Raw genomic sequence first — 19,643 nt, forward strand, 5'->3', positions numbered from 1 at the left:
ACAAAAATCAAGAAAATGACTGAGAAAAGAGCAAATTTACCTTCAGACAGGCTCCAATGTTTGAAATCTATGAAATGTTTGAAAATAAGCAAAGTAATCTCAAGAGCAGAAATCACATTATTTTACAACTAATCCTGACAGACTTCTTTCATTCTACTGAGAGAAAGTTGAGAGGAGAGGAAGTTTTCCACTTTCTCTGTTTGGTGAAGGCTACAATGACTAAGAAATGAACCAAGAATTGGGTTTTGAAAGCGGCAACTTCCTGAGGAATTTGCTATTTCAATTTCCTCCTGCACATATATTTTGAAAAAGGATTCCGTTTTACTAATCCAAAAGTGCACATTACACAATCAGGTATAGGTTTTTTTTTCCCACTTCTCAAAATGACCAAGATCTTCTTCAAGTCATAGTACCCCATGGTGGTAATGATGAAGGAAAACACATTTTTTGAATGATGTCAGAGGAAATTGAATTGGCCTCTCAAGGTGAGCAGTTAGAAATGTGAAAGTTTTAAAACTCCTTATGCTTTTGAAACAATCATTTCACTTCAAGGAACTTACCTAAGGAACTAATCATGGACGTGATCAGAGATGACACCATTCATTGTGAGAAAAACGGAAACACTCTAAGCACACAGTAATTGGGGAGTGGTCAAACAATGGTCTGGCCCAAATACGGGAATGCTAAGTCATTTAGTAGAATGGCATAGTGTTATTGACAAAAAAAAATGTTTCTGCAAATATGAATAGGAAATCACAGATGCTGCACAGCTATAAAAATCATTCTTTTCTCTCCCAATTCAATGCTGCAAGGCAAGTGCTCTACAGCTGAGCTCCATCCCTGGCCCCAGGAGCTCTTTAGATTCGGATCTGGCATGAGCTTTATGAGACATCATGGGAGAGTGGGGGTGGGGGGAAGGAAGGCAAGGCACAAAACACCATGTGCAGTATGTGCTGTTTCCATATGCTGCCATGTGTGTGCAGAGGGGAAAGCACACTGACACGTATTTGCGGGTATATGTATCAAACACTTCTGCAAGAACATGAGAACTTAACAGCCTAGATGCCTCTGCCGAGTCATTAGGTGGGTGGTGGCATAAAGGACCCATTTCACTGGCTAACTCTTCTATTATTTAGCTACTGGAACCAACTCAAAATAGGACCTGTGAGTGAAAACGTGGAAAATTCAAGTCTCCAAACAATGAGAGGGCAATGTTATGGGAGGGTCCACATCTCTTTTGGAAGTGGGGAGAAGAGTTTGAACAGGAAAGCCAGTGGACAGGGCAGAGCACAGAAGCAATAGCGATGCAATCAGACAGGCCAGCAGGGGGCGCATGACAGGAAGAGCAAGGCAGAGTGGGGGGAAGCAAGCATCCAAAGCAGACAACCCCCTGACACTCTTGAGTGGGGTGGATGAGAAAAATGATTTTCTTTAGCTATTTCCCTTCTATCCAAGTGCTCATTTTGCACGGAGAAAATGTTTTGAGAAAAAGTATTTCCATATTTGGATGCTTTCACGAATTCCATGTGTGGACTCACCATGTGGACTAGCAAAACTGGCCCCTGGTCCTATTGAGAGTCCATGCGAGGATGGGGGAGGAGTTGGAACAAATGACGCTGGTGATGGGGCTCTCAAAGCCCCACTGGGGGAGCTGGCGGCATGCAGATTTCCTAATAAAGGAAAATAATTATAGATGACCCTCAGGACACATACTATGTCCTGAACCCCAAAGGACCCCAAGTTATGACTCTACAGACTAAAGAAACAAATTAGTAAAGCTCCCATAAATAGCACAAGGGAAAAACTGGAACAATTTTATTGCCAAAAAAGAGATCAATTCCATGGGACCCCAATTCTAGCTCTTATAGTAATCTGACTGGGGCGGGAGGGGGGGGTTGATTTAGTTTGGGTTTGGGCACACTGTGGTGCTCAGGGCTTACACCTGGCCAGCTCAAGGGAACATAGGTAAGTGCCAGGCATTGTATCCATGTAGTGGCACTGTACTATCTCTCTGGCCCCTGATTTGTTGGTTTTAGGGTCACACCGAATGGTGTTCAGGGGACCACAAGTGGTGCCATGGTTGAAACTGGGGACAGCTGTGTGCATCGGAAGCATTTTAATCCCACACCATCTCTCTGCCCAACGGTCTGCATTAAAAAAAAAATTACCCAGCGATTTTGCTCATTCAACTGCTAGACATAAAATGTTGAACTCATGCCAAGCGCTGGGGATGCAGCAGCTAACAAAAGAGACAAAAATTTCTGTTCTTGGAGAGCTTTTACTCTGGCACAATGAGAGAGACGAACAGTTATGTCAATGATCTGGAGAAAAAGAGGGCGAGGGAATGGGTTGGAAATTGTGGAGTGGTGGTGGAGAGTGTGGTTCTTTGTAAAACAGCAATTGAGAAGGCCTCCCTAAGAAGGGGCTGTGCAGCTGAAACATGGAGACTCTGAAGGCTAAAACATTAAGCTATTTCAGGCATACAGAAGATATTTCCAGGTTAATGCAGAGACCTTGACGCTGCAGCAGTAACAAGGTACAGCTGGGACTACATGAGCAAGGGGTTGGTTGGGGGAGTGGGTGATGGGGAGGGGGCTTGGGGGGGGGTTGCCAGATCACACAGGACTTAAAGGTCACTCGAAGGACTTAGGGCTTCCCTTGAATGACATTGCAGGGTTTCAAGTGGAGGACTCGGGACTTGTCTTCTGAAAAAGAAAGCACCCTAGCTGCTGTGTAATCAACTTCGACTTTACTATTGGGCAGGAGGCACAGACAGGACGGCCAGTTAGAGGCAGCAGCGATGATCCAGGTGAGAGATGGCAGTGACCTGGGCAAGGGTAAAGGCTGAGACGGTGGGAAGTGGTTCAATTCTGGATACGTTCTGAAGATGGAGCTGAAAATATCAGGTAACTGAATGAACATGGGTGCAAAAAAAGAATCTAGCATGATTTATTCTAACGTTTTGGCGCAAGTTGCAGGGAGGAAGGGCCATTTACTGCGAGGGGGTATTCATGTGGGAGAAGCAGCAGCCAGGAGGGGAGGTTCGGTTAGGGGAGTTCATACTTTCAGCCATGCGGAGATTCTGATATTGACTAGACAGCTACGTGGATATGCTGAATAGAGAGCTGGAAAATACAGGACTTGAGTTCAGAGAAGAGGCCTAGATGGGAGACATAAAAAACTGAAGACATGAGCTTAAAGCTGGTTATTTAGTCACAGGATATTAGTTTTATTTTAGGATTCTTGATGAGGAAGCTACGGCCACCAACACTATATATAAAAGGAACATTTAAAATACTTGCTATATTACGAGAACTATTTTCTTCTGCATGTTTTATTTAAAATTCTCTACTACCTACTATGTAAGAGGGTTTAACATTTTTTTAAGTCTTTAATTAAATTTTATTTGGTTTTCTATATAATATAGGCATTCAGTTTTATTCTTTTTTAAATTTTTTTTAATGAATCACAGTGGGGTACAGTTACAGAATTACAAACTTTCGTGCTTACATTTCAGTCATGCAATGATCAAGAGTACCCAGAGGATTTAACATTTTTTATGTTCTATAATACATAATGCAGTGCCTTACACTCAATAAATATGTCCAATGACTTAACCATTTTTACTTATTTAGCTGTGTTACCTGGGCAAGTGATGCAACTTCTCCAGGTTGTAGTTTTTCTGCTATAAAATGGGAATAATAATAAGATCTGAGGCCATGGGATTGATGTGGGAATTAAATAGGTAAAATGGTAAAATGCTTAAAACAGGATTTGGCACACTGCCAGCACTCATTCTTATCTACTAGCACACAAGCTACAACAACTGGTGTGGTTGTGTTCTACACAAACTTCTTTGCAAAAATAGCTGGTGGGTTGGACTCAACCCACAGTCCTCCGACACAGATCATGCTGTCATTAGCATGACAGCTGGAGTTGTCATTTATTCTTTCTCTAATGCTGAGTGACCACGCTGCCACTTAACTCAGGCCCTTTAGAGTGCTCCTGAACCAACCAGTACCAATTTCACAACCCTGCCAATAATGAATGAGTGACAGGTATGGGAATGGCAAGTATCTAGCACCCAGACCAGAAAAGGAATTTCTTCTGAAGTTTAAGGTGATGGGCATTGGGCTTCTCTGTGTGCATGTCTCTGCATGTTTGTACACATAGTGTTTGGGATCTGACAGTTAAGACCGATCAGAAATAGTAGTATCTTACCTGGAGACTGCGTGTGCATCATAGAGGGAGACTGGTTAACTGCACTATGATAAGATGTAGGAGGCGAAGTAAGTGGATAAGCGCCTGAAGATCCAGGTTGCTTGGGGTATGGCTGAGAAGAAAATGAAGTGTTGGTAAACATGGCCAACCAAGTGTAGCGGGAGTGTGGCTTTCCGCAATAAAGAGCTCGAGTGCTAACTTTTATACACTTGCTATTTAGCAAACAGGAACTGTAACATGTAAGAATGGCCAAAACACATGTGCTCAGGGATCACTCCTGGAGAGGCTTGGCGGACTTCAGGTAAGGCAAAACACAGAAATTTGACAAGTTAGATTTAGAAACTCCTTGATGTCCAGAATGTTTTTAAAATAGCAATCACCCCGTTCCTGGCCTTTCAGCACCAATGCTTATTATCCCCTCAAGATGTTCTCTGCCCATTTTAGTGACTTTATCTACATCATTTACCTAACACTCCAGTGATTTGAAGACATTTCTTCCACATATTAACAGCTCTAAAAAGACAATGTGTCTTTTCCCACTCACTTCATGGCATGTCATAGTTTAACAACAGGAAGTAGATGTTTGCTTTCTCAGCAGATGTAAACAATGGCTTTCATATTTAGGAGAATTTTAGTTGATTAAATATGGCAGGTCAACCAACTCACCTTTCCTACTTTTATCTCCAGTTATGAAAAACCTAAAGCAACATTATTCTTTCTAGTCTATTTTTATTGGGGAGAGGGGTGGGGGTGGGGGAGTGGTTTGGGCTACACCTGGCAGTGCTCAGAGCTGACTCCTGGCTCTGTGGTCAGGGTCACCCCTGGTGGGATTCAGCAGACCCTATGTGCTACTGGGATCAAACTCAGGCAGGCTGCTTGCACCTTACCTGCTATACTAACTCAAACCCCCATCTAGTCTTTTTTTTTAATCAAGGCACAAATCACAGGGAGTAAAACAAGCCTTACACAGTTTAATGAAATTCCACCAAACATAAAGATGCTGAAGAACATTACCAGAGACCTTCCTCACACAACCTCCAAGTCTTGATCACTTCTACATAGATAGGAACCATCGAGTCTCCATCACTCACTCAAGCTTGATTTGGCCTGTTTTTACATTTCATAGAAATACTGACAGTATCATCACCTTTTGTCTGGTTTCTTTACTATGCCTGTCAAATTGATCACGATGCATTTTTTTTCTTTTTGGGTCACACCCGGCAATGCTCAGGGTAACTCCTGGCTCTGCACTCAGGGGACAATATGGGAAGTTGGGGATTGAACCCGGGTCGGCCACGTGCAAGGCAAACGCCCTACCTCCTGTATGATCACTTCGGCAACTAATAGTCTGGTTTTTCATTTCTGTGAAGTATTCCATCATACTCATTCTACTGCTGTTATACATTTGAGTTGTTTACAATTTGAGGTACATAATGTTGCCTTAAAAATCCTTGTTGGTTTTGATGGCACTTCTGATGCACTGAGACGTAAGAGTAGTACTATGCAATCTTAGGCGCATACATTAGCATTCTGGAACACTGCAGACCACTACCACAAAGTACTAAGACCATTTTCCATAACCACCAATAGAAAATGAGTCTTTGTTGTTCCTGATACCAAACGCTGTCAAATATTATTCCTTTTTCTCTCTTTTAATGGTGCTGGGGATCGAACCCAGAGCCTTGGGAAGCCTGTGCTCTACCAGGGATACATCCTCTGCCTTCAATGTTTCCCTGTCAGGTTTGTGGGTTGGTAAAATGATATCACCATGGTTTCAGTTTGTGTTTCTGTGATGCCAACTGATGCTCAACGCTCTTTCTGTGGCTTCTGGCCATCAGCGGCTATCCTCCTTCAAGAGCACCTGGGTGACTGCCCACCAGCACTTTATTTATTTATTTTTGGGAAGGTGGCGAGGGCACACCCAACTGTGCTCAGGGGTTCTTTCCTGGCTCTGCACTCACAGGTCACTCCTGGCAGGGCTTGGGGGACCATATGGTGTGCTGGGAACCGAAGCCGGCTTGGCCACATACAGGTAAGCTCCTTACCTGCTGTACTATTGCTCTGGCCCCACCAAGAGCACAAGTTTCTCATGCACTCAAGGCAATATTTTTTCCAGTACTACTTACTCACTCTCCATCATTGAAAGCCTCCTCTCTCTGTCACTATTCTTTCATAAGGATTCCTGAAAGCTTCTGTCCATCAAAGACCTCCTCACCTTTCAATAAAGAAGCCCAGACACCCACAGACTCCTATGTTCCACAAACGTGGGACCGCTGGAATCTTTAGCGAGACATCACCTGTTGCTGCGGTGGTTGGAGCTGGGAGATTAAAGAATCCATCATATCCCCTCCGATGGGAGAAGGGGGATTATCGTCTTCATTGACAGACCGTCTTCGAGCATCCTGATTGCTGTCAACAAACATATTCAGGAATGTCTACGAACAGAAACGGATACAACCAAAATGACTTTATCTAGCTTCCAGAAGAGACTCTTAAGCACTCAAAACATTTTAACAGAAAAAAAAAAAAAACCAACACACCGTGTTCATCTCTGAAATAAGAGTTTGATACATGGTTTCTAGTGTTCAGAGAACCTGGAAGAGAGCCAGGGAGGCTTGGAAGAAAAAATTCAGGAGAATCGAATAGAAACATTAAAGTCTTTAAATTTGTATCAACCAGATTAGCATGTAACCAAAACAAGAAGAAACATATTCTGACTTTTAGGTTAAAATCTACATACTTTTTATTTACCTCTGACCTGATTTGAGGTGAGGTGGGAATTACCTTATAATATTGTATGTTGGTTATATAAGTAACCAGTGACTTGAAAATTTGCTGATTTAGTGAGAGTTCTATATTGTTGCTTTTTTTTTTTTTTTTTGCTGGTGCCTAAGATCAAACCTAAATACCACCAGGAATGGTACGAAAAAGAAAAGGGGGGATGTACACAAGAGGGAATCGTGACTGAACTGCATCGATGATAAACCTCCAATCAGTCAATGATAAATAAAGACTATTTTAAAAGTTTCTTCGGATTGGGAGATAGTACGGGAGTTATAGTGCATGCCTGGCCTGTTTCCTCATCTGGGTTTAAATCCAGACACGTGGTCCCTTGGCACTGTTGGGTGTGGCCCTAAGAAGCATCACATCCTCAGGCCCTTGAGCTGAGCAGACAACACAGAGAATCGCTGGTGGGGCCCCAAGACCTCCTAAGCATTGCTTGAGAGCCAACCCCCCACCCCCCAAAAAAGTCCCAAATAGCAAACATTACTCTTCAGTATCTTCCACTATGCTCATCCTAGTGTAAGGAAACAAAAAAACGTTTTTTCCCATATTATACGCATAAGCACAATACTTCTGGTGGGGGTGGGGCCACAACTAGGAATGCTCAGGGTTATGTGCTCAGGAGTGACCCCAGGTGGCACTCAGGGGACCATATGCAGGGCTGGGAGTTAAAACAGGGCCAGTGGGATATAAAGCAAGCACTTTAACCCCTGCACTATCTCTTCAGCCCAGGTACAACACTTCATCAGAACTTCCAGCTCTGGGACCAGAGCACTTCCCTTGCACCCCACTGGCTCCAGTTTCAACCCCCAGCACTTAAGGTCCCCTGAGCACTACCAGGAGTCACTCCTAAACACAGAGCCAAGAAGAGCCCTAAGAACTACTAACTAGAGTCTCCAAACACCCCATCCCCCCAAAAAAAGAGAACTTCTAGCTCCTTCAGAATGAAGCTGCGGGGATGATGCATTAACACTGAAACTTACTGAGCAAAATTTGGTTGCCGTTCCTCATCATTTCCACCTCAAAGGAACTATCATATATATCTTTTTTACCCATGGCTTATAACACTAAAGTCTGTTTACCTTTAGTCCTGGTGCAGGATAAAAACCTTCAACTAATTTGCTATTATCAAAAAGACTATAAGCACCGTCCCGTATTGCCACAACTCCTCGACTACGGCAGTAAATATCAATGCAATACATGTTCCTAAAAGCCAGTCTGATGTGGGTGGAGGACTGTGGCAGAATGGAGAAGCACTGGTACGCAGTGTTGGTTCTATGGGTTAAGCCCAACATCGGCACAGTGGGAAGTTTGTTGATGGCATTTAACGGAGCCTGAGTATCAAATAGTACCTGTAAGGAACAAACACAGCGAGAGCAATTGGTGTCTGTACAATGCTTCAACTTCAGAATTTTTGACATCTGTTACATGGAAATTGTCACAAATATGTCCTTCTGGCACATCCCCAACAACTTTTCTTTGAAGGGAATACAGAGTAGGGTACACTTGGAAACAAAGAAATTTCTCCAAGAAGAGTGCAACATAAAAAGAGACAACGGCATCCAATACATTAAAAACAAGTTAAAGCCACATGATGCATGATGCCTTGAGTTTCACATAAGGACCAAGGTGTTTGTTTTTTAAAGGAGAGAATAAACTTACCTGTAGCAACTGAACCACATTTGGTGTTTTATTGAACATTTCTTGGAGCTGGTGGAGAATGGTATTGTGACAATTACTGCAACCTGAGTTTGGGCCAACAGTTCCCAAAGAAATGTGAAATTTCTGATGAATGGAATTCCACTGGATAGTAATCTAAAGTTTTAAAAAAATGACATTTTTTTTTCAGAAGCAGAGAAAGAAAAGGCTCAAGTACAGAACAGAAAATGTTTACACATTAAATGCCAGCTATGGATCTGTTCTGAAAGCCACTCGTAAGACTGGACTCCCTGTGCAGGTACTATGGGTGGTCATACCCACTGATATACCCTCTTCATGTGTGTGACAGATAGCCCACTTCTACAAAAGACAACAGAGGAGGTCCTGAAGAAGACTTTTTTTTATGGTGTTAAGGACTGAACTCTATTGCTAAGTTATATCTCTGGCTTCCTAATGAAGAATTTTGAAATTAATCATTAGAAAAATCATCATTTGTGTCTATTTTCCATTTTTCTTTTAAGTTGAAGAACACTTGTCTTCTTACTGAACACAGACATAAAGAGAAAGGTCCCCAGCAGATACCTTTAGCTTACGGATTTAAAAAATACTTGAGTCAGGAGGCCAGAGAGACAGGACAGCGGTAGGGGAAAAGTTCAAGAGCAACAATGTTAACAGTCATGTGCCCAAAAAACATAGACAAACCGTATTTGAAATCATTCATAATCTTCATTACAGTTATCATGTTTCTAAGACAGGAAATATATGAAATATGGAAAGTTTCTTACTTTGCCCCCAAACCCTTCTAGCTTACATACCCCTTCAAAGAGGGTATACATTTGTTTTTAATTTTAAAGAGTTAAGCATGGGGCCGGAGAGATAGTACCACAGGTATGTGTTTGCCTTGCACTCGGCAGACCTGGGTTCGATTCCCAGCATCCCATAATGGTCTCCTGAGCACTGCCAGGAGTGATTCCTCAGTAACCCCTAAGCATTGCCAGGTGTGACCCAAAATAAAAAAAAAATTAAAGTTAAGGCATATTATACTTTCCAGTGAAGTATTTATCCTTTTCTTTCATTCTTTTAAAAAGAAAAATTAATTGAATCATTGTGAGATACACAGTTCTAAAGTTGTTCGTGTTTGGGTTTCAATCCTACCATATCCCAACACCCACCCCTTCACCAACGTGCATTTCCTGCCACCAACACCCCCAGTTTCCCAGCCGCCAACCTTCCCCCAGTCTGCCTCTATGGCATACATTTTCTCGCTCCCTTTCCTTTCAGATAAGCAAAGAATTTAAAATTTACCATATTTTCTCTCATTTTTACTTGAGCCTTCAATCATTTCAAGGAAATTTTCATAATTTAAATTATTGATATTTTAAATGATTTATTTGAGCAACTTCATCTTCAAATTAACTGATAGACTTACTGAGCTTCCTTTGGTGGTTCCATAACACAAGATAAGTTTCCGGTAATTGTATATACGAACTTCTGAGAAAATATTCAGGTGAGCTGGTATGTCTATACAAACAAATGGAAAAGGAGATAAAGTTTATACACACAAAATGTTAAAATAGATATTTGGAAAAAAAGCCATCTTGGTATTATATGCCTAAATAAAAAGGTAATTTAATTCAACCTGGGTTCGAATCCCAGCATCCTATATGGTCCCCTGCGTACCACCAGGAGTAATTCCTGAGTGTAGAACCAGGAGTAACCCCTGTGCATCGCCGGGTGTGACCCAAAAAGAAATATATATATATATATATATATATATATATATAAATCCAGATATTTAGTGAAGTGACCCAGGTTCAGTCCGTGACTCCACAGAGGGTCCCCTGAGCCCTGTCAGGAATGATCCCTCAGTGCAGAGCCAGGAGTAAGCCCTGAACACTGCCAGGTGTGACCCCAAACCCGAAAAGAAATGCATGAATAAATGAATAAGAACTCTAAAAGTATATGTGATGAAAAGTAAGTTTCCCTTATACCTTAGACTTCAGTTTCCTTTTTCCAGAATCAACCTCTATTAGCCCTATTAAATTTCTTAGGTATCGGTTTTGCTGTGGGATGACAGTGATACAGTGATGGGTTTTGCTGCAGTGGGGTAGGGGGTGTGGAACTTGGACCATACCCTGCGGTGCGTGGGGCTTACTCCTGGCTCTGTGCTGAGGAATCACTCCCAGCAGTGCTTGGGGGTGCCAAGGATTGAACCTGAATCAGTCGGGTGCAAGGCAACCATTTTCACCCCTGTACTATCTCTCGCTCCCAGATATGCCATATATATTAAAAATAATATTTAACTGAGTTTGTTATGTGATATACAGTGTAATGGTTTGTGTTGACTCGTTTAATCATCATAATCAACCTGTGCAGTAGGTATTTTCTCATTTGTCAAATCAAAATGAAGTCCCAGCGACCAAGAAATCTGCTGAAGGTTATATAGCTAGTAAATGGCAGGGCTGGGAATGGAGCTCCTTCAGTAGAACGCTAGCCCTGGCTTGGATTATAGAAAGAATGGAACTGGAAGCCTAAGAATGCTTTTGCTTTCCTTTGTTTTTATCTGGGCAGGGACCACACTTGGTAGTGCTCAGGCAAACGCCCTACCCGCTGTGCTATCGTTCCAGCCCCCTGGATTTTATATTTTTAAGAGGCCTCATCCAGAGCAGCTGGGGGGCCCATGGTCATAGTGGTGCTACAGAGGAGAGGGCTGTGTTTGCTGGGGATAAACTTAGGGCCTCAGACATGTAAGGCATGTGCTCGAGCTACATCCTTGTCGCTACTTTGTTTTCTGAGCCATACTCAGCAGTGCTTACTCTTGGCTCTGTACTCAGGGATCACTCCTGGTAGGCTCACAGGAACTATATGGGATGCTGGGCATCAAACAGGGTCAGCTGCACACAAGACAAATGCTCTACCAGCTGCACTATCACTCTGGTCCCTATTATTATTTTAGTTTTTGATCCACGCCTGATCGTGCTCAGGGCTTACTCCTGGCTCTGTACTTAGGAATTGATCCTGGCAGGCTCAGGGGACCATGTGGGATATTAGGGATCTAACCCAGGTCAGCTGTGTGCAAGGCAAAGACACTACCCACTGTATTATCACTCCAGGCCCTAGCCCCACTTTTCAGTTCAATTTTTTTTTCTTATTTATTTAATTACTCATTCCTTTTTTGGTCACACCAGGTGATGTTCAGGGTTTACTCCTGGCTCTGCACTCAGGAATTATTCCTGGCAGTGCTTGGGGGAGCATATGCTATAGGGGATCGAACCCAGGTAGGCTGCATGCAAGGCAAACACCCTATCCACTGAACTACTGTTCTGGCTCTCCCTGCCCGCCCCCGCTTTTTTTTTTTTTTTAATAATGTGGTTTTCTTTAGTTGAAAAAGGGGGAGGGAACACTTTTTTTTTTCCCTAAAAGGAATAGTATCACATATACCTGGTAGAGAACGTGCAAATTCTAACACACATTCATATAACCGTGCAATGCTACTCCAGTCATTAAGGAACATTTCAACCACTTTTCGACCACCAACTGGTTCAGACAGCAGGTTTTCATATGTCAGATAAACATGTCGGGAAGATCCTATGGAATTAAAAGAAAAGATGAAATAGCAAACCACAAAAATTGCAACAAAACACAGAAAGCCCATGTGGAAGTCAGCTCACCTTGCTCCCTGGTAGAAGTGCCGTTAAGTGGACAGTTTGCAAACACTAACTCTACCACCCAGGTCCGGTTATTCCGACCTTGTAATCGGAAAGTGCAATCGAGCAGAGAGCGGTCCAGAGCCTTCTGGGTTTCCTCACTGACACCTTTACAGGCAGGAATTCTGAAGATGAAAGAAAGCTTATGGAGTGTGCTTCACGGTACAGGAAGTCAAAAAAGCACAATATACACAAGGACAGGCAGGGGTATATTAGAAATGCAGTTCAAACTTTCACGACTAGGCACCTTCTGCAAAGGAGTTTGGCATTTCACAGCAAATTGTAACATCTGACCCATTTCCAATCCCGTCAACAGAGATTTGGACTCTTTTAATAAAGTGGTTTGTTCTCATCTTTGATCCTTTTACTAGAAAAGACTAGAATGACTTGGCTGCTTGCACTCTCAGGACAGCTCCCTCCAATGCCCCAGGAGTGTGGATTTTTTTCCTTCCACTTTTCCTATGTGTTCCTATAAGCATACTTTTTTTTTTTCACAGAATTTCTGTCACTATGCTGGAAAAAAAACAAAAAAACAAAAAACAAAAAACCAAGACTACAGTTTCTTCAGAACAGAAAGGAAGGGTTTTCTATGAAATCAACCTAAGGATGTTCTCAGGAAAAGCTACAGGAAACAATTCTTTGAAGGTGGCCTGAAACAATGGCAAGAACAAGAGTTTTAGAAGAGGGGATCTGTATTCTAACTCTGACAAGTAACATTTAACATCTCCAAATTTCAGTTCCCAACTATAAAATGGAAAAGATTACCTTAAGGGTCATTGATTTAAAAGAGATATGACAAAAGACATGTAAAGCACTTAAGGTGGTTGATAAAGCAGGTTGATATGTTAGGTCCCCCGGGCAGTAAAACCAAGTCTTGATCGCTGAATGTCACGACAAGATTCTGGTTCATTATCCCGCCTCCACTGCAGAGGTAATAAATACTCATTATGATGGAACTTAACGTATGTCAACTCATGTAACACACACATTATTTCTTATGTTAATTTAACACATACACATGAAGAATGTGTTTATTAGCTTTGATGTCTCAAAAGATCATTTAATCAACCACTGGTCCGCCTGTGACCAGATACCAGTCCATATGAAAGGACTGAAGAAGACTGTATGAAGATACCGACCCATCTTCCATTTATAGCTATCTGGACTAGCTGATTTGCCACACATAGAATGAGGTGATATGTTTTAAGCATTGACTGAGTTACAGCGGCAATGGATGAAATCATGAGAAAAATATTGGATTACATGCCATACTTTTCACAGGGGAGATGGATAGTTCAACTTGATAAAATTATTATTAATATCTTGGACCAAACACATCGACAAATTAGAAACATGGAAATGTAGTTCAGTCCACTTTTTCATTCTTTTACTGACACAACACTGGCTTACAAGACGATGTTTGCTCAAAGCATACAATTTCACAAGAATGTAGCACCTAGAATGGGGTTTCTTTCTCTTGACAATACTGACATTTGAGGCTGAAAATTTCTTTGCTGTGGGGGCTGTCCTCTTGATACTAGCTGCCAGCAGCACCTCCCAGCCCCATTCTCAGTTAATGATAATCAAAAATATCTTCAAATGTTGGCAAATGTTCCCAGAGGGCAAAATCCTCCGGGGGTTGAGAACCACCTAACCTAGAATAAACAACGTTAAGTAAGCAAAAAGGAGGCAGGATTGCAGATGGCAAAAACTAAAATCTGTAGGGAGGGAGGCTACAATAGGGTATAGGTAGAATTTAGCACAGTACTGAATTTTCTCAATTAATTAAATATCCCACCACACAGAACACCAGCCCTGTACATAGGAGGCCACAAACTGGATCCTTGCAATCCCCAGACACTGTGATAGAGAGGGGAAGGGAAAAAAAATCCATCCTAGTTCCTCTTAGAGTACAGGTTCTTATGGTTTTCAAAGGTTAATTGTTTCTCCTACGTATTTCTTTTCACTACCAGCGTCTGGTGGTTAATTAAGAGAAGTAACACACACTGCAAGCTTGCTTTTCAACATCCTGGCTATACAGAGTCTTGCCTGCCCTTACCCCTTAAAACATAATCCTACCCCACAGGAGCTAGAAAGTAGCCAATTAGGCTCGATTTTAAAATTGTGATTTTGAAAATACAAATGCAGTGCTCACTATCTTCCTTTCACATATAAAAGAGGCGTCTCATGAAATCCGTGCAGTCAGAAAATGAACACACAGCCAGCAGGCTTTGAGGAACAAAAGCACCCTGTCCATCCACTCTTCAGTGCCACTGCACTGCTGTCTTCATCTGCGCCAGCCATACCCTGGGCTCTGCTTCGAGAAATGTATCAAATCTCTACTTGCTTTTATGTTTCTAAATGTAGCAGAGAAAAATACTGTAGCACTAGGTTAAATCTCCTCCTGCACCACCATGGGGGGGGAGGGAGCAAAAAAAAAAAAAAAAAAGGTTCCCCTACAGGAAACCTGACATCATTGTTACAAACTCAACACACTGTATCAGTATTAGAGTTACCCCGATTAAGAACTGAGAGAAATATTTCCCAAAGAACGGGGAAAGGCATACTGAAAACTAGCCACTCAAAATGTTCTGTCAAACTGAATAGCCACTCTGGATTGACCAGCCTACAAGCCCGAGAACGGAGCAAACTCTAACTTGACCTTCGAGGGCTGGTGTGTCGGAGGTATTACCCACACCATGCTCCCCGGGGGGCAACAGTGCAGGGAGATCACCCAAAGGCTGGTAAAAGGACTGCAGCTGTGCCTACAACGCAAGTGAAGAGGGTTTCATAAAGGCTCTAAGTACTTACACAGGCAGGACTGACTCACACAACTGAACAAGCCGAGCCACTTAACTTGCAGGCGGGGTGGAGGGGGGGTTGGCGGGGAGGAAGTAGTGCTTATGTGTTATTTGTATAAATTATGAGAGTCCAAGAGACACAATGGACAAGATGAAAAAGCACTGTGGGTGTCCTGTGGGGGTGAGAAGAGGAGCGGCTGGCTGCGTGCTGTGGGATGGAGACCACTGATTTCGCGCACAGCAACAGGCCCCCTGCTGCCCAGCCATCCAGCGCGGTGCCCCTGATCCTGTCAGGCATGTCGAGAGGATCTGCTCAGCAGATTTTTAAGGAGCTAGGTTGCATAAGAACAGAAGGTATTTTTAGCAAAGAGGAGGAAAATGTGCTCCATTTTATAGCACTTGAAGTCTCAACTCCAATTCCCACTGAATATTAATATCCAGAAACTACAAGATTAAGAGTTCCTGAAGATAACTGCATTAGAGCAATTACATACTAATTAGATCTACACTGGATTTTAATTTAATAAAACTGTGTTTAGACATTTATTGTCTGCTTTTTCCTTCTTCGTTTCTTTTCCTTTTTAGGGTTTTTGGGCCACATCCAGTAGTGCTCAGGGCTTATCCCTGGCTCTGAGCTCAGGGGACCATATGGGGTGCCAGGGAGCCAACCCATGTGGGCTGCATGCAAGGCAAGCGCCTTACCCGCTGAACTCTCTCTCCACTCCCTCCAGCTTCATGACTTTAACGCTACCTCATAGTGAATGTGTTCCACACAAACCTATCTTTAATTTATCCATGAAAATATCTCTTCCTTCCAAGTTTTAAATAAAGCAAACAACAAGCAGGATATAGAACTTTGGGGGGTGGGGGCGGGGTGCGGGGAGGTGTGAGGATCAACCCAGGGCCTCACACATGCAGGAGGTGTGTTCTACTACCGAGCTGCATCTCCAAACCACGGTAAGGACTTCAAAAAAAAAAAAAAAAAAAGGAAGGAAGGGAAGGGGGGAGGGGAGGGAAAATATTGTATCACACACACACACACACACACACACACACACACACACACAAAATCATCGCAGAATGAAACTAAAAAACAAATGCACATCATTCCTATGTAGACCTATTCAGAAAGCCCAGAATGATGGCTTACTTAGTGGCTAAAGCTCCTGCCTTACTAAGTGTGATGAACGTGACGTGGCTAATTCCACTCACCGTGCCACTATGCATGTACCAAGTGGGCCTGGCAGCTCTGCTGGCCGTGATCCCTGGCCCTCTGAGTGATTCCCAGTGCACCTTGCTAAGTGTGTAAGCATGAGCCCTGCAACTAAAAGATGTACAAGGGTCCAGAGCGGTAGTATAGCAGGGAGGGTGTTTGCCTTGCACACAGCTGACCTGGGTTCAATCCCTGGCATCCCATATGGTCCCCTGAGCACTGCCAGGAGTAATTCCTGAGTGTAGAGCCAGGAGTAACCCTTGAGCATTGCCGGGTGTGACACAAAAAGAAAAAAGAAAAAAATAGATGTACAAGCGCAGCAGCCATGAGTACCCCTGCCTGCACAAGCATCAGAGCTAAAGGAGGCAGGGAGTGACACCCCTGGCAAAGCAGCACACAACTCAGAGCTGGAGAGAGAGCACAGGGAATTAAAGTATTTGCCTTGCACGCAGCCAACTCTGTTCAATTCCCGGCACCACATATGGTCCCCTGAACATCACCACTAGGAGTCCAAGAGAGACTCCTGAGCACTGCTAGATGTGCCCCAACACACCTCATGGGATCGTAGCTGAGGGTGTGACCTCCCCCTCCCCTGTGGTCACCACAACATCAACTGGGAAGGGAGAGGTGGGGAAGGGAGAGGAAATGCAGAAGGAAAGTTAGATATTTCCAAACTCTTGCAAAACTCAGCAAATACAACTAAAAGATTAACAATCAGATGGGAATATTATCTACTAATCTCAAGCCAAAGTGAAAGAAAAAAAGCAACCGGTACTTTAGGCAGGAATAAGTAACAACCTAAGGCAATCTGATATTATTACATTCTCCTACTGATATCCAATGTTAGACCAGCTCTCCTGTTCCTGAAAACTTCTGCGGAGATGCCATTAAGATAGCTAAGAAAGCAAGCCATTCTAGTTCTTCAACTTTTTATCTAAAGCGAGTATCATAATGGTGGAGCACATGCTGTTTGCTAGTCTTCCATCTTCTCCAGAAACAAACTGCTTCCAAAGGAACAAAAACTATAGCATGGCTGGATCAAAATGCAGCACTTCCATGCCGCGGCAGACAGAGAACGGAAATAAAACCAAGTCACCTTTGCAACCATCTCCTTACCTCCAACATCAATCTTACCCCAAACCCTTGAAAACCCTAAGAACCTGTGGCACTTTCCGTAGTCCAGAATGACCACCTCAGCTGGTGTGAACCACCATGTCTGAACCTGGTTTCCAGACTGTAGTCCTGTTTCCCTCTCATTTGTTCTCCATGCTGCCATCAGGGTAAGCTTTCAAAAGGACCTACTTAATGACATGCGCTCCTGCTTAAGATCACCCAATGGCTCCTACATGCGCATGCGATGCAGATAAAGCCTCAATTCCTTAGGAACACTTCCTCCTACCTAGCTCGCCTTTTCTCCTCTAATTCTCCTGTTTCCTTCAGCCTAAGTACAACAAGCACTTCCCCCAAAGCTAGCCTTCTTGGGGGCCAGAGCAATAGTACAGCAGGTAAGCTGCTTGCTTTGCACTCAGCTGACAGGAAGCTGATCCCCAACACCACATATGGTCCAAACCCACCAGGAGATTTTGAGTGCAGAGGCAGGAATAAGCCCTGATCACCTCTAGGTGTGACCTCCAAACCAAACAAACAAATCAAAAGGCAAGCCTTCTTGATTTGGGGAAATAGCCTGGACACTCAGGCCCCCGTCCCCGTGTGAATTCACAGCATAATGTAAATTCCAACCCGAAGCTAACTGACGTCTGCTGGATGGAAAATATCAAGAGGAAAGATCCTAAAACCCCAGTGGTGCTGGATCTCTACTGGGTCCCGCTGAAAGGCAATCCTGCACTGAAGTCACTGCAGAGAACTGACCCACGCAGCATCTGCCTCACGAAGGAGAGGGGCAGCTCTGGCAGTGTGGCTGGCTCGTGTGTGACCCAATGAGATACATGACAGGGGACTCACTTCAACAAGCGGATTGCATGGCTGAAGCCATCGCCTTCCATTTGCACACCTTGATGTGGAATCTCCAAATTGGACAGCTGGAAAGAGAAAAGCACAGTGGTGTCAGACTTCCGATTTCACAAAAGGTACTTTTTCTCGGTAAGAGTAACTCTGTTTGGGGCTGGAGCGACATCACAGCAGGTAGGTGCTTCCTTTGCATGCGGCAGAGCCGGGTTCGATTCCCAGTAACCCATATGGTGCCCCAAAGCACTGCCAGGAGTGAGTCCTGCGTGCAGAGCCAGGAGTAACCCCTGAGCATCACCACATGTGGTCCCAAAGCCAAAACAAACAAAAATACTAGTAACTGCTCAGCACAAAAGCCTAAGGATGTGTTGCTGCTCAGATCCTGCAGTGCTGGGGATCCCCAGAGCACCCCGGAGGTGCTGGGAGACTCTAGGATCACACCAGGCAAGGTGATGCCAGAAATTAAACCTGGGTTGGGCTCAAATTAGGCATGCACCCTAGAAACTATACTCTCTTCCAATGCCCACTGCCTGCTTTTTATAAATAAAGCTTTACTGCAACACAGCTATGCTCATTTCCTTAAGTATCAACTATGGCTGGTGCATACAACAGCAAATTTGATTCTTCTAAGACTTCCACTAAGAGAGACCCTGTGACTGGCAACACGGACAACACCCGCTATCTTTACCAAAAGAAGTTTGCTGATCTCCAGTCTAAAGCATTAAAGTACTTTTTTCTGTTTGGTTTTAGGTACAAATGAGGTGCTCAGGGGCTACTCCCAGCAGTGCTTGAGAGACCACATGGTGCCAAGGACCATACCTGGGCAAAGCATGCTCACTATCCCGCTGAACTATCTCTTAAGTCTCAAAGCATACGTGTTTTTAACAAGACTTTCCAAAATCACTACCATCAGATCAATGGAAATAATACAGTGTCAGGTCTCTTCTTCATTCACAGTAATTTACAGAGGGAAGAGTCTCATGACAAATAAAACCTTACACTAGGGGGCTGGAGAGATAGCACAGCAGGTAGGGCGTTTGCCTTGCACGCGGCCGACCCGGGTTCAAATCCCAGCATCCCATATGGTCCCCTGAGCACGGCCAGGGGTAATTCCTGAGTGCAGAGCCAGGAGTAACCCCTGTGCATCGCCAGGTGTGGCCCAAAAAGCAAAAAAAAAAAAATAAACCTTACACTAGAAAGTAAGGTTTGGTGTATCATTTTTAAGGGTCAACAATCCATGGCTAAAGTCCCCTTGGGAAACATAAAAATACAGGTCCTGGGGCCAGGGAGATG

General features: G+C 43.5%; 1 protein-coding gene across 6 annotated transcripts in view; it reads right to left on the bottom strand.

The window, feature by feature from the left end:
- Window positions 1-19,643, bottom strand: part of MED14 (mediator complex subunit 14) — a 69,909-nt gene that overhangs the window by 12,430 nt on the left and 37,836 nt on the right. For 2 of the 6 annotated variants that reach the window (XM_055122538.1, XM_004612944.2), the window contains exons 16-24: window positions 18,348-18,424; window positions 12,336-12,496; window positions 12,106-12,252; window positions 10,094-10,185; window positions 8,668-8,820; window positions 8,088-8,357; window positions 6,519-6,656; window positions 4,222-4,333; window positions 1,539-1,670 (exon numbers count right to left, since the gene is read on the bottom strand). In XM_055122538.1, coding sequence (XP_054978513.1) covers window positions 1,539-1,670; window positions 4,222-4,333; window positions 6,519-6,656; window positions 8,088-8,357; window positions 8,668-8,820; window positions 10,094-10,185; window positions 12,106-12,252; window positions 12,336-12,496; window positions 18,348-18,424 — 1,282 coding nt within the window. Of the gene's footprint in view, window positions 1-40; window positions 68-1,538; window positions 3,126-3,644; window positions 3,686-4,221; window positions 4,334-6,518; window positions 6,657-8,087; window positions 8,358-8,667; window positions 8,821-10,093; window positions 10,186-12,105; window positions 12,253-12,335; window positions 12,497-18,347; window positions 18,425-19,643 lie in introns of those variants that run through there. The other 4 variants (XM_055122542.1, XM_055122539.1, XM_055122541.1 and 1 more) reach the window with 4 other exon arrangements.

The sequence above is a fragment of the Sorex araneus genome, chromosome X, assembly GCF_027595985.1.
Source record: "Sorex araneus isolate mSorAra2 chromosome X, mSorAra2.pri, whole genome shotgun sequence".
NCBI lineage: Eukaryota > Metazoa > Chordata > Mammalia > Eulipotyphla > Soricidae > Sorex > Sorex araneus.